The sequence below is a fragment of the Ambystoma mexicanum genome, chromosome 10, assembly GCF_040938575.1.
Source record: "Ambystoma mexicanum isolate Mex_15411 chromosome 10, UKY_AmexF1_1, whole genome shotgun sequence".
NCBI classification, from domain to species: domain Eukaryota; kingdom Metazoa; phylum Chordata; class Amphibia; order Caudata; family Ambystomatidae; genus Ambystoma; species Ambystoma mexicanum.
The window spans coordinates 647,206,809-647,221,234 of record NC_090932.1 but is presented as its reverse complement, the minus strand read 5'-3'; the positions used below and the strand labels follow the sequence as shown (position 1 = coordinate 647,221,234).

Below are 14,426 nucleotides of genomic sequence, written 5' to 3'. Positions count from 1 at the left end.
GACTGAGGACCACAGTCCCAAGGAGATTTTGGGGTTGTTCCAAATTGTGGATTGCAGTAATCCTAACCTTACTTCTTGTGAACCAATACATCTGAAAATAAACATTTAGATGGTGTTTAGTCAGTCATTCCATGATCCCTCACATGTGACAGTAACCCATCACTAACTTTGCATTACTCCTGATCCCTTGCACAGTTTTTACTTAGGTATGTCTCCCATTAAGTAAAACATATGCTATGGTCATCTTCCATCACGTCCTTTGAAAACCAAATAGGCCTTCTCCCAAGTTATGAGATACTTAATCCAGGGAAGACCCTCTGAGACCTTGAGGGAAGTGAAGAATAATTCGGGTTTTAGCATACTCCCTCTGGGACAATCACCTATGGGGAAAGCCTACCACCAACCCAATCTCTTTTATGTTACGTTAACATTTGTTGTATATCTCCATTCTGACTCCTGAAACTCATTGTCAAGAATGCTCCTTTTAATGTATTTTATATTGTTTAATTTATCATCCTAACTCTCAAAATAAAGAATGCTATATTGTTTCATATTCTTTAATTTGTCATTCTAATTTTGAAAATAAACATTGTTGAGAAACTTCGAAACCTGTTTATGCATATTCACTCCCTGCCTGCTTGTGACACAACACATGGGAAAGAGTTGTCTCGTCTTTGTGCAACTGTTCTACTTTCAAAATGTTCTTTTAGTACGGGAACCATGCATAATATAAAAACCTTGTGCAGGACACTTACTTGACTAAAAACAATGACTTGTCCAAGTTAGACTACAATTAGCATACTTCGTCAGGATCTACAAATGTCATTGATATGAGTCAATCCAAAAAGGCGTATTTCAGATTCCTGCATTTAGTAACCTTACACATCAACAATAAATACATGGATATTTACATTTCTAACGACCTCTTTCTTTTGTTTCTGCAGAGGCAAGCATTAACAAAAGTTCCCCCTGTCCTGGTCGTGCAGCTCAAGAGATTTGAATACAACTTTTCTACAAACAGTTTTATGAAATTAGAAACGGAAATCTGTATTGATAGAATTTTGGAAGTCCAGTATGAAAAATCAGCAACAGAGCAGGTACAGAATGAAGATCTAATATGGTCCGTTGTTTTACCACTCTGCTGAGAAAGAGAGATAGAGAGTGTGTGTGTGTGTGTGTGTGTGGTGTTATATGTGGGTGTGTGTTTGTGTGATTGGACAGAACACTTTATTACTATACATATATTTGAATGGTGTCTTCACGGTCAACGTGCACAGGGGACTGCTGTTTCAGTGTACCATTTCTTAGTTTGCTACACCTAGGCTAGAGCTGTCACTGAGTGAATACATAAAAGAGGTTTGCTCCATTCAATTATTTATTACACATGCATATTTCACATGACGCATTAGTACAGGTTCTTCATTCGGGTACTCTTAACTTCACCCAGTATGATTCCTTGCTTCAATTAGTTGGAAGCACATTCTGACATTTAATAGTAAGGTCAGACATGCTATTCACTTCATTGCCTTTAGGCAAAATTAGGGTGTATGCAATAGATTCTATTCACTTCAATTCTTGTATCTTTTGTGTCTTCAGATTTCATATGTAAGATGGAGATGCAAAAATTACTGATTCATGTCAAGTGTGACTGAGACCATCTAGATGCTGGTGGAATGCATGAACTTTGTTCTCAGTACATGTATTTCAACAGCTTTACAAAGTGCTATATGCATGCATGTTGCAACCTTAGGCAAAATTATGTTTTGCACACCCATATCAATAATACCTCAGCAAAAAGCAGCATTTGCTGATTCTTGGGGATCCTTTTAGTCCTTGCTTGTGGCTAGCTAGGCAATCACATGGCTTGTCCTGCAGTACAATGGGCCTTGGACACATCCCATTGATTTTTCATTAAGATCCTGCTCAGGTATAAGAAGATGGCTAATTTCGCTATAAGATGTCATAATTTCCATCTTGGGTGATGTAAATGCGCTTCTGTGGTTCAGAGGCAAGCTTGTTAGCGCACTGACTGCAGTCATTAAATATTGAAGGATGTTGCTAATTTTCTTTTTTGAGAATATCTTTTTATTAAGATTTTTTAAAAAAGAAATATAATTAATTTCCAAACATCAGGCAGTATTTTTTGGTATACAGTGATAAAGTTGGCAGGGGTGACATTTCCCCAACTTTGTAATGCCGAGAAAATCGAGCACTTTTCCCAAATATTCTAGGACTGGAGTTAGAATAGTAATTAATATGGTTATATGTGATTTTACCGTAGTAATATTCAGACTGGTAAGTTATACTGAGGTAAAAATACCTATTTGTTCTTCTTTTTAGTCTGGCGGTACCCCCCCAAGCCCTCTGCTTTCCTATCCGTTTAACCCCATGCCCACCCATTTTAATCCCTTACCCCACTACCCACTTACAAATGTTTCAGATGCAGAGATACCGGTCATCTTACCAATAGTACTATATATATATATATATATATATATATATATATATATATACATATATATATATATTTTCTTTCTTTTTTTAGCGTGTTCCGTATTTTTTGGTATTTTTTACTTTGGTAAAACTTAACGCTCTGAATTTGTTTGGGTAAAATGACTGGATAACTTTAATACCTGTCCTCGAATATGTGAGAGAAGGCTTTTAGGGGACCAGGGAAAAAAATTGCCTAACTGTTGACGTTTCACTAGGGGACATTTTCACATAGAACCTAATTTGCATGCAGAACGAAACACTAGGTTCTTAGTCTGATTATCAAAGATTAACAATGTCCCTTATACCGAGCCCAAGCAACAGTCCTATCAGGTTTAGAAAGCCGTCCCAGATTGGTATTGCTCTCTTTACAGCTGGCCCACTGTAGTATCTTGATCCCAGACAGCACAGTGCCTATGATGTCATGTAGGTAATGTTGAGTAGTGAGGAATCTAGATCGGAAGGATGTCTGATAGATAGAAAGCCTACTGAAAGTAGGGAAGCCGTGCTGCTGGTGGGACTTCAGATGATACTTGCGGAATGAACTAAAGTTTGTGAAACCTGCCTGGCTCAAGTATACTTCAATTTTTGGCGACGAGGTGCCCCCAGCCACCCACCTTATGTGAAACGCATCAAGAATACTGTGGATTCATCCAAAAACAAAAGAAAGTAAGAACACAGCGTTCACTTCATATAAATAATGCACGTTACAGCTGCAGGGCCCAAGCTCTTTAAAATGCTACAAAACTGCAGCTCAATTACAAAAGAGAAATCCTTACAGCACTAATCTCTGACTGTGTGTGCTAGTGAAGCCGTTAGCACTAAGAGTGTCTCCAGGGCTCATAAAACGACAAACTGTGACCCATATTCCAGGCCTATTCTACCCAGCAACTTATTATGCTCCAGCCTCTCTGCATTCCACCTAGCAATTGGGACATGCAAAAAAGGAAACAGATTGCTCACCATTGCCTATTCTGCCCAGCCACTGATTATGCTCAGGCCTCACTACATTCCACCTAGCAACTATGACATAAAATAAAGGAAACTGAGTGCTTAGTATTCCATCCTCTAAAGAGAAAGGTAAATCATTGTTTGATGAGAAAACATAAGGAATTAGTAAGAGAGCTGCAAAGACCTTCATACAGTGGATGCACATATACAAATATGTATGAATATCAGTTACAGAAGAAAAAAGTAAAACTGGTTTGAACTCTCTATAGAAACACAATAACTTTTACACTTAAAAATTCTACTCCCTAAGTGAGAAGGAAATTGCTTTGGGTGATGGGCACTCCCCAGTTCTAGACATGCAAAACATTGCACCCCCCAATTACTTTTCTGCCTACACCAGGTGACCCGCCAGTACCGTGCAAATGCTGGAAAAATACCTTTGAACATTACGCATTCGCTGTGTGTGGGAAAGAGCTATGGTGCTGAACGAAAGAAATCCTTATTTATGCATTACTTAGGCAGCCCGGGACAGGAAATATTGTATTATCTGCCTGACCTGCCACCTGATCAAGCATATAATCTCAATGAATATGAAAGGTGCATAGCGAAACTTGACAAACATTATGAGTGTAAAGTGAGCATTATATTAGAACGGTGTACATTCGGTAAGAGATCTCAAATTAAAGGGGAAACAGTGGAAGCATTCATCACAGCACTGAGAGGTTTGGCGAGAACATGCAAGTTCCGACTGATGACGGAAGAACATTTGCGAGACCAGTTTATGTTCGAGTGTAATGACGGCAAAATAAGAGAACAGCTATGGTGCAAGAGTGACCCAAACATGAGGTTTTACGTATACAAAAGAAGTAGAGGACACAAATAAATGCATAAAGACGCTTGAAGCCAAGGTTCACCAGATCAAATTACCTGAAGAAAAAAACTATATTAATAGTGCTGAGACAATGGCTGCCATCTCTGGAAGTAAGCTAAACTTGCGCCTCCATATCCTTCTTCTCCCCCTCTCTCTCTTGTTGGTACAACTCTTCTGAATAATCAATTTGACTCAAAACATGTATATGTGATCAATAATGTGCGACCAATGTTAACTTGCATTTTTACCACAGTGACACCTCACACACCACCTAATCATTGTTATGTATGACCTATATTTTGTGCGCCGACATGCACTTATCTAGTCATGAATATCCTCTCACCTCACCACCAATAAACATCCTTGATAAAGACTTAGGTTGAAACATGTGTTGACTTGTTTCTCACATGCACCTACCATATGTCCTAGGCCGATTGGATATTTACCAACAAATAAACCTTACATGTGAACACGAAACAAGAGTTCCAACCATTCTCCAGTGCCATTACAAAACAAGGTTTGCATGTACACCCATGGCAAAGTATTATTTGAGATGTATTCCCGTCTTTGCTAGCATGACAGTAAATATGAGGATGCTTCTTAAAAATAACTCTCAATTCATATGGAGCTCGGAGTGTGCCCTAGAATTTGTTGCTTTCAAAGCTGCATTAGAATGCACGCCTTCTCTTAAAGACTTCAAACTAACTTGAAAATCGATAATTACAAAGTATGCCAGCAACGTGAGACTAGGTGCAGTGTTCACACAGATCGAATACAACAAGGAGTTTGTCATTGCTTTTACATCACATTTGTTAAGAGGAGCAGAAGTAAGTTACACTACCATTGAAAAAGAACTTCTCGCTGTCAAGTGGGTAATTGAAGTATTTAGAAGATTTCTATGGGGAACTGACTTCGTCATACGTACTGATCACAAGCCTTTGAGAGAGACATTACAGAAGAAGGGTCTGGATGGTGTATCCTTGCGTATAAGGAGATGGTTATTGCACTGCAAGGATATCAATTTGATGTGGAATATGTACCAGGAAGGAAGAATGTACCAGAAGAGTGTTTATTTCACATTGGAGTGGATGGAGGAGATGAAAATGAGTGCATGGAAGAGGATGAATGTGTGTTGTATGTTGGGCCATAGATTATGAGTGAAGAGTTTGGAAGGAGATGGCATTCTAAAGAAAGTGAAAGACATTTTGGAGAGAAGTGAAGAAGTGAAGAAAGAGATAGTTGGTGGAACCAACTTAGAAGGACTTTGTAAAGTGGGTGAGGAGCTGCATGTGGAAAAAGGTTATGTGAGGGGAGATAGAGTAATTACACCCACTGACATGAGGAAAAGGATAATGAAAACATCTCATGAGGGGCACCAGGTTATCATGAAAACCGAACAAGTGGTGAGAGCTGAATTCTGATGGCCGGGTTATGATTTAGGAGTAGAAAGGACAGCAAGGGACTGTGTACCATGCTGTTTAAGTGAAAAGAATCTTGTGCCAAAAGAAATTCCAATGACACTTGTTTGAGTTCCCTGCATGCAGTGGGAAAGAGTTGGCATGGATATTGTTGGGCCCATTCATGGCAAAGGTGTGGACAAATATTGCATCGTGTTGATTGACGTATTATACAAATGGGTAGAGCTTAAGATCACAAAGTCTATTACGACTAGAGATGTTATCACTTTCATGCAAGATGTGCTTAGGAGAGAATGGTACTTGGAACTGTTGACTGACAATGGCGTTCAATTTAAATCTAAAGAAATTAGTGATTATTTAATGAGAAATGGTATGCAACATAGGGTGACTGCGATTTATCATCCTCAAACTAATGGGGTGGCGGAATGCTTCAATAAAGTGATAAAAGACTGCATTAGGTGGGCATGGCTAAATGGTGAAGATTGGGAGGTTGTTGTGATGAGCAGGACGGTGGCGCACAGGTTCTATCCACACCACGACTGGCGTATCGACATTTGAGTTGTGTAGAGGGAGAAAACCCAACTACAAATTGAATTGAGTCCTATGTGGATGGGGCGAACAAGAGGGATGTGGGAGAGTGTGCAGCAGGTGAGGGAGAGAATGAGAGAAAAGCAAATGAAGAACAAATGGGAGGTACAATGAGAGGAAGTCGGTAAAAGAAAAAGAGATACAAGAAAGAGACTATGGGCCTGATCACGACTTGGGCGGTAAATGTGGCGGATTATCCGCCGGACCTAAATAGCGCTAACGCCAAGGCACCCGGCGGATAATCCGCCAGATCACGAGTCATCGTGCACGCGCCCCGGTCAAAGGCGTTAGCGCGATTAGCGCGAACCCTTAAATCCGGCGCACCGTGCGCTACCGCCACCTCGCGCTTTTAGCGCGTGGGAAACGCGTCACCGCCGGAACGGGAAATAAAGCGGCGGCCATCTTGGAAATCACAATCCGTCGGATATCACAGCCACTGGAAGCCATCCACGCAATCTGAACCCTGAAAATGAGTCAAGAGCGCACTAGGGGCAAGTCTGCACTGGACAGGGTCAGAAAACGCAAGTTCAGTGACCAGGAGCTTGAGGTACTTGTGGAGGAGGCACTGACATACCACAATGAGCTGCAGCAGCGTAAAACCAGCACCCAGCGCAGAGGCCAAATATGGAGATCTGTCGCACAAGGGGTCAGTGCAGTGGGGCGCGTGCCCCGGGATGGGGAGGACTGCTGCAAGCGGCTGAATGACCTGCGCGTGCGAGTGCGAGGCATCCTGTCCCAGCACAGGAGTGCAAGCAGGGGCACAGGAGGAGGGCCATCCCCCCCACCCGACCACACACCATGGGAGGAGAAATTGAGGGGCCTCATCGACATCGGAACCATTAAGGGCATTGGTGGAGCGGTGGCAGGGACTGGCATAAATCCAACGGCCGGTGAGTCCCATCCCCAAATACATGCATCTGAATGATAGTAAAGACATGTGTCTGAGGCACTGCATACACCCGTAAGTGAGGGCCACATCCCTAGAACAGTAGTGCTGCCTAGACGACCCTATATGTGCAGTGCATGCATGACAGGGGCAGGGGATAGACTCCCATACCCATAGGACAGCTACATAGAGTGGTACTGTGCATCAACACAACCACAAAAGCCTGAGCGCAGTCCACCCCAACCACGCGTTCCCATGCAGTGTACCTCTATGCACATCCACAACAAGCACCACATGGTGACTGAACGGAATGCAAGTTGACTGCGTCATTGTCACTGTCTTCATTCACACTTGTTTGCATGACCTGCATCACACAAATGTATGTAGCATTGTACTCAAACCACCCCCTATGTACCCCACAGGCACACGTCGATCCCAACAGCCTGGTGATGATGCCGATGAGGCCACACCGACAATGCGCCCACAACACCGTGCCTCCACCAGCACCCCCCAAAGATGCCGCACCCATGGGAGACAACACAGGGGAACACCCACCTCACCCCAATGCAGCCCCGCCAGACAGCAGCGGCAGCCACATGGCCACAGGGAGGCGACCGGCAGCTCAGCAGAAGCCACCATCCACAGCCCCAATGCCGAGGGAGAGAGGCCTGAAGTGGAGCCCGACGTGGGAGCAACACCTCCACATGGGCATCATGCCGCCGCACAACACTCGCAAAGCAGTAGTGATGGAGAAGGGGTGTCAACACCCCATGGAAGCCCAAGACCAGGCAGACACCAGGCAGGGAGTCGCCATGTGACTGTGCGTCGCTGCAGCACACTGCAGCCTGATATGGACACTCCGTCCTATGGGAGTCCAGAGGGCCAGCTCTGAGCCAGGCAACCCAGTCCATTCTGGTGGCATGTCACCATGCAGCCCCCCCCCCACAGCGCCCAATTCGCGGTTCACCACCTGACGCACCAGGAGAGCCCTTTGTCACTGGGGCAGCAGTCATGGGCCGACTGGATATCATTGAGGCAAAACAGGCCCGGGTGGAAGGAATGGCAAGGGTCCAGAGCCGGCACATAAATGCATGGACAGTAGTGATTGTAACATATGCAATTTGATGTTGAAGTGACATGTTCACAATTTACCTATTACCCATTTCTAATGGAATCCATCAATCAATCCCTGTCTGGCCGACCTCCCTTCCCTCTGCCCAACCCTTTGTGCATGTGCCACACCTTCTGGCACTTCATCGCCCTCACTACCATCATCAGGTGGCTGCACATGTGCATCAGGGGGCAGTGGCACATTTCTCCGACAACAGATGTTGTGCAGCATGGCACATGTCAGTACAATTTTTCAAGCTTTTTCTGGTGCATACATCATTGCCCCTCCCGTGCGGTCGAAGCACCGGAAGCGTGCCTTCAGCAGTCCAAATGCCCTCTCCACGCAGATCCGTGTACGGGCATGGCCAAGGTTGTATGCCCACTCCGCCGCCGTGTGTGGGTGACGCACAGGGGTCATGAGCCACGTGTACTGGGGATATCCAGAATCACCTGCAGGGGAGAGTAAGCCGGTATGGGGACAAGGTAAGTCCAGTGGGTGTACAGAGCCCTGTCATCAGTGTGATTTTGCCATATTTGGCATGTGGCCTATAACATTGTGGGGTGTGCTGTCCTACGGGCACGATTGAATCAATGGGGTACTCTCGACTTGGTACGCCTATGTTTCTGTATGTAACAGTACTCATTCACTTGTCGAAGGATGAGGGGGCCCTTCCATCTACTTCTGCTTGACAGAAGTGGCTGCCTCATGTGTCATTGCAAATCCATTTGGCTGCAGTTGCATTTGCTGCTCTTCACTATTCTGTACTGTTCTCCATGCATTTCCATGGCCATTTTGGGAACAGTGTCTGTGGGATGTGCATTGTCATTACTCGGCCTACTTATGTGTGGGGCATTCGTGGATGTGCCAGCTCATGGTTTGGAATTACATTACTGTCGGATGGCCAGGGTGGGATATCTAGACTGTGTCAGTGTTGTAAGCCATGGTGCTACTCACACAGGAGGCTTTGTTGTGGTGGGGATTCCATATGTCACTGTGCCGCCACATGTCGTACATCCTGCATGGGTGTGTTCTGCTGTGTTGCACATGTCCGAGGTTCATCGTGCAAGGTGCTTGAATGTGTATGCTGCTGTGATGCTGCTGACTATTGGGAATGATGGATTATGTGACAGGCACCATCAGTTGTGGATTGACATGCTTTGTGGGATACATTTGTACTCACCCAGTGGCCATGTGTTTTGGCCTCAGTGCCTTTCCATGTACGCTGGCAGGGTACTGTTGCGTAGGACCATGGAGTCGTGGGTGGATCCTGGGTAGCGGGCACAGCAGTGGCTGAAGGTGAGGTCAGGGCCACATGTCATCTGCACGTTGAGGGAAAGGTACTGTTTACGGTTTCTGTAGGCAGCCTCATGTGCCTGGGGTGGTACAAGTGCCACATGTGTGCAGTCCAGGGCTGCTATTACATTCGGTACTTGGGCAATGGCATAGAATTGACCCTTAAGCTGGTGCACCTGTGCCTGTTTGGCTGGCAATGCAATGTGTTTGTTCACATGATTCAACAGTGCATCAGGCACCTGTCCCAGCATGGCACTGAATGTGTACTGGGCCATTCCATGCATCATGGCAACGGTATGTTGGTAGCTGCCAGTCCCAAGTGATTGAAGCACAGACACAAGCTTCACTAGGGGAGGTACTGCCGTGCTGGTGGCTATGCGGCTGCATATGTCACCCTGGATTGTGTCCAGCAACTGGGTGATGGTTGCCCTGTCCAGCCGATATTCTGTCACCAACTGACCATCAGTTAGGGCCCAGGGTGTTGGCCTGACCCTGGGGATGGCTGGCCGCCTTGCTGGTGCTGCTCTCCTCCTCCTTCTCCTTATCCCCAGTGCCCCCTGCACTCCCAGGGACCTGGCCTGGTTGACTGGCCTCTGTAGCTTCAGATGCAGCTGGTAGAAGTCGACATCAAGGCTCCCTGCTCCAAATGGCAGCATGGTGTTGGGGAGGGTGTGTTGTGCATGGGTGGGTCCTTTGTAGGCCTCTGATTTGCATTGCTTACACCTGGGCCCTTATTGCTGTCTCCTCCCTGCTCCTGCTGGTGTAATGGGGTTGGGGAGGGTGTGTTGTGCATGGGTGGGTCCTTTGTAGGCCTCTGATTTGCATTGCCTCCACCTGGGCCCTTATTGCTGTGGTCTGTGTTCTGTTACCTTCAGCTTTTTGCTGGAGGTATTTTTGGCGGATTATCCGCCGCTTTTCTGGCACTAATAGCGCTTACGCCGGACTCATGATTGATGATGTTTTAGCGCAAATGGTTCCTGGCACTGTTATGGCCGGCGCTTGTACAGCCGGCTGTCCTTGCGCCTGCTGTTATTGCGCCGGCGGTATTTGGAGTAGTGATCCGACGGACCCTTAAAATCGGCGCTAAGAGTGTTACCGCCGATTTTAAGGGTTACCGCCAAGTCGTGATGAGGCCCTATGTCAGGATTAAACTGCCCGGTCCATTGAGGCAAAGTCCTATCAAGTGGTCCTCGCCATGTGAGGTATTGAAAGTTTTCATAATTCAGTGAGAAGAGATGATGGTAGATTTTGCAACATAAACAGAGTTGTAAAAGTGACAAAAAAAGAGGATGGTCACTGTGAATGAGCAAGTGGACGAGAAAAGGGATTTCACAAGTGACAGTGGTCTCGGATGTGGTGCTGATAGGCCGCACAGGTCGATCAGCAGACCTAAGAGATTCAAGCACTTTGTGTTGTATTAATGTTGTGTTAATAGGAGGGAGGTGTGTAGTATCTTGATCCCAGACAGCACAGTGCCTATGATGTAGTGTAGGGAATGTTGAGTAGTGAGGGATCTAGATAGGAAGGATGACTGATTGAGAGCCTACTGAAAGGAGGGATGCTGTGCTGCTAGTGGGATTTCAGATGATACTTGAAGAATAAACTAAAGTTTGTGAAACCTGCCTGGCTTCTGTATACTTCACCCACTTTCGAACCGCAGCCGTTCAAAAGCTGCCCCTTGTAGCATGAGGTCTGACCATTCTTTAAAGAGAGCAGGCTTTTTACTTTTCAATTGTCACATCATGATTCTTCGAGCATTGGTTACAGACAGATCTCTTCAGCTCTCTTTCTGATGTGATAGGGTCAATTGTGAGCTGGCGTAGCCCAACAGTGCCAGGCTCTTTGAGGGCTTGTGTGGTGTACCTAAAACTTTGGCGATTATACCAAATATCTTCCTCCTGAATCATGCTACTAGCAGGCATTCAAATAGATAGATGACAGGAACTTCTTGGGGGCATTCTGTCCAGCAATGATCTGTCCCAGTGGCAGTAGAACTAGATATGCTGAAAGGGTACTAGTGTGTTCTGTGTATTACCTTATATGAGGTTAATCCTGTGTTTGCCCTCTAGGAATACCCCAAATCCTTCTCCATTCTATCCCTAGGTCTCTTTACCATCTCAATTTTAGGATTGTATCAATGATTCTTTTTGCAGCACTAAATATGCCATTGTTACTAATTCTTTTCTCCAGCAAAGTTCCTTAGGTATTATTGGTATGGGGAGCTGGGTATGGGCTTATCCTTTCTGCGACTCAATCTGGTTTGAAAACACTGCACAAGTTATTCCAAAAAACTTTCTGAGAAGGCCAAATCTTAGGAAGGGGTTATCTAAGGATGCAAGAAGTGTTTTAGATGTCTCAAGCCTACATCATCCCATCATTTCCAATAGAATGTTTTTTGTCTCTAAACAAATGGTTATTGAGCCAAATGGGACTTTGTTCTTTTAGCCCAGTATTAACTCCTTCTCTCTTGTGAATCGCGACCCATATTAATTTTGTATGAGATAATACCATATTCAGCATCATGCCGGTTGGTGCTGATGAAGGAAGTCTACAGTATTAAAAATGTTTGAGGAGGTATCTCTCGTAGTATACCAAGCAGGGTTGTTTGGTGCCCTCTAAGTGGGTTCTTGCAAGCTGTGCCAAGAAGACTAGTAATAAGGTAAGGTATCTGGGAAATGTAGTCCTCCAGTAGACTTAGGTTTTAGGTGAGTTTTCATTTTAATCCTAGCTTTGCCGCCTTGACATAGGAGGTGTGCAGAGCTTTAGTTGAGTGCTAAAAATAATTATAGGGTATCATCATACGGAGCATGGAAAATCCATATAACATTTGAGACAGAGAGACTATTTTGTTAAGGGATATTGTTCCCATTAATGATAATGGGAGGGTAGCCCAGCTACTTAGGTTTGTTTCTATTGATTCCAGCAGCCTGTCTAGATTAGGTTTTAACATGGAATCTAGTGTATTTTTTATCTTAATCCCCAGATGGGTTATGGCTGTGGTTGTCTTTATCGTTGGAGTGATAACTCTAAGGAGTGGTTCTGGAACCCAATTGTAGAATCTGTTTTCCCCCAGTTTATTTTGTATCCTGAGGAGAGTTGTCTATATTCAGTAGTAGTGTCAATCAGATGGGGTAAGGCGTATTCCAGCCTGGTCAGTGTCGAAGGTATGTTGTTTGCATAGAGCAGCCTCTTCCTTGCGTTGTCTCCCCGAGTGGGATGCCTATGATATGATATGTTGTAGTATAGCTTGCAAGGGGCTCCAGTGCAATGGCAAAAAGAGAAGGAGAGAGGGGCTGGCCCTGTTGCGTACTCCTGGAAAGTTAAAATGTTGAGGCTATTGCTCTGTCTGTTCTAACTTCGGCCTTTGGGTCTTTACATAAGGTGTTAACCCAAGTGACGAATGTGTCATGGAATCCACATTTTTCCAGCACCTCACCGAGAAAAGGCTATTCACCCTGATCGAAGGCCTTCTTGGTGTCGATGGAAATCAGAATCTGCCCCTCTTCCACCTTCTCACTGCATCTATCATATGAGCCAGTTTCTATGAGCCAGACTTCTCAGGTGGTTAGTTGATGATCTGTGCACCATAAAGCCGACCTCGTATCTGTGGATTATTTGCCTAATGGATTGGTGTACCCGGTCCGCCAGGATTTTGGTAAGGCTTTTCATGTCTGTGTTTAGAGGCGGTATTGGCCGGTAGCTCCCTCTTTCCAAGAGATCCTTCTCCTCTTTCAGAAATTGAAGCATGGTGCATGATGCTTGGAAGAATCTCTTGTTCTAAAAACATGTTATACTGTCTAATCAAATGAGGGACTAAGGTCTCTTTAGTTATTTTGTAGAATTCTGCATGGAATCTGTCTGCACCGGGCTTCCTTCCCCCTTTTGAAAGGCGATAGATGTGAGAACTTCTTCTTCCGAGATGGGGCAGAACATCATCTCAGCATGTTCCTGGGACCACGTGGGTAGTGGGGCCCTATTTAAGAATGCTTCATAATCCCGTTGGTCGAATTTTCTCTCTGAAGTATATAACGAGGAGTAAAAGGTTTAATAAGCTTTGCAATCCTTTCCCGGCCATGTCACTGTTGTTTTTCTTTCCAGTCTAAAAATAAAGTGATAAGATTGGATAGTTTTTGTTTCTTGATGAGGTAGGCTTGTAGCATTCCCAAATTTGTTTCCGTGTTCATAGAATGTGCAACCTTCTTTTTCTTTTTTATGCAAGAATAGAGCCCTTAAATCAATATATTATTATTTCATGTTGGACTTTGTTCAGAGAGTTCAAAGGCATGGGGAAGAGTGAGGGTCTGCAGAGATTTTCAAGGTTTTTTATCTTGAATTCTATCTGTTCTGCTTCCTAATCCTTGAACCTCCCTCGATAGCTTCCTCTTCTCGCATTGCCTTGGCAGCAACCCAAAGTACTTGTGGTGTGGTCTCCGGTTTTTCATTGAGATCCATGTATTCCTGGAAGTGTTCTTGGAGCGGGACTCTATCCATCTTTGATTCCTACAACAAGGGATTGAATTTCCATCTCAAGGGACTACTCTAGGATGTATTTCTGCTACAGAGATCATGATATTTGCTGGAGAATGATCAGTGCCAGTGCTAAGATCCGAGCATCTATTCGGTTGTGATTATGCGCCTTAGAGAGAAAAATAGCATCAATTTGGGAAAAGATATGGAGGCGCAATGAGTAGAAAGTGTAATCCCTTGTTTTGGGATTTAGAATTCTTCAGGTGTCTATTAGCTCAGCGGTCATGATCATATTTTGGAATGCTCTTATAGCCATGGAGGAGAATCGTTGAGGTAGCATGGACCTATCAA

The 14,426-nt window shown here is 44.7% G+C and overlaps 1 protein-coding gene across 6 annotated transcripts in view; it reads left to right on the top strand.

Annotated features, from left to right (window-relative positions):
* The window catches only part of LOC138491615 (ubiquitin carboxyl-terminal hydrolase 48-like), a 1,427,336-nt gene that overhangs the window by 1,023,348 nt on the left and 389,562 nt on the right, over positions 1-14,426 (top strand). For all 6 annotated transcript variants that reach the window (XM_069618241.1, XM_069618240.1, XM_069618239.1 and 3 more), the window contains one exon: positions 945-1,097. In XM_069618241.1, the coding sequence (XP_069474342.1) occupies positions 945-1,097 (153 nt within the window). The remainder of the gene's footprint in view (positions 1-944; positions 1,098-14,426) is intronic.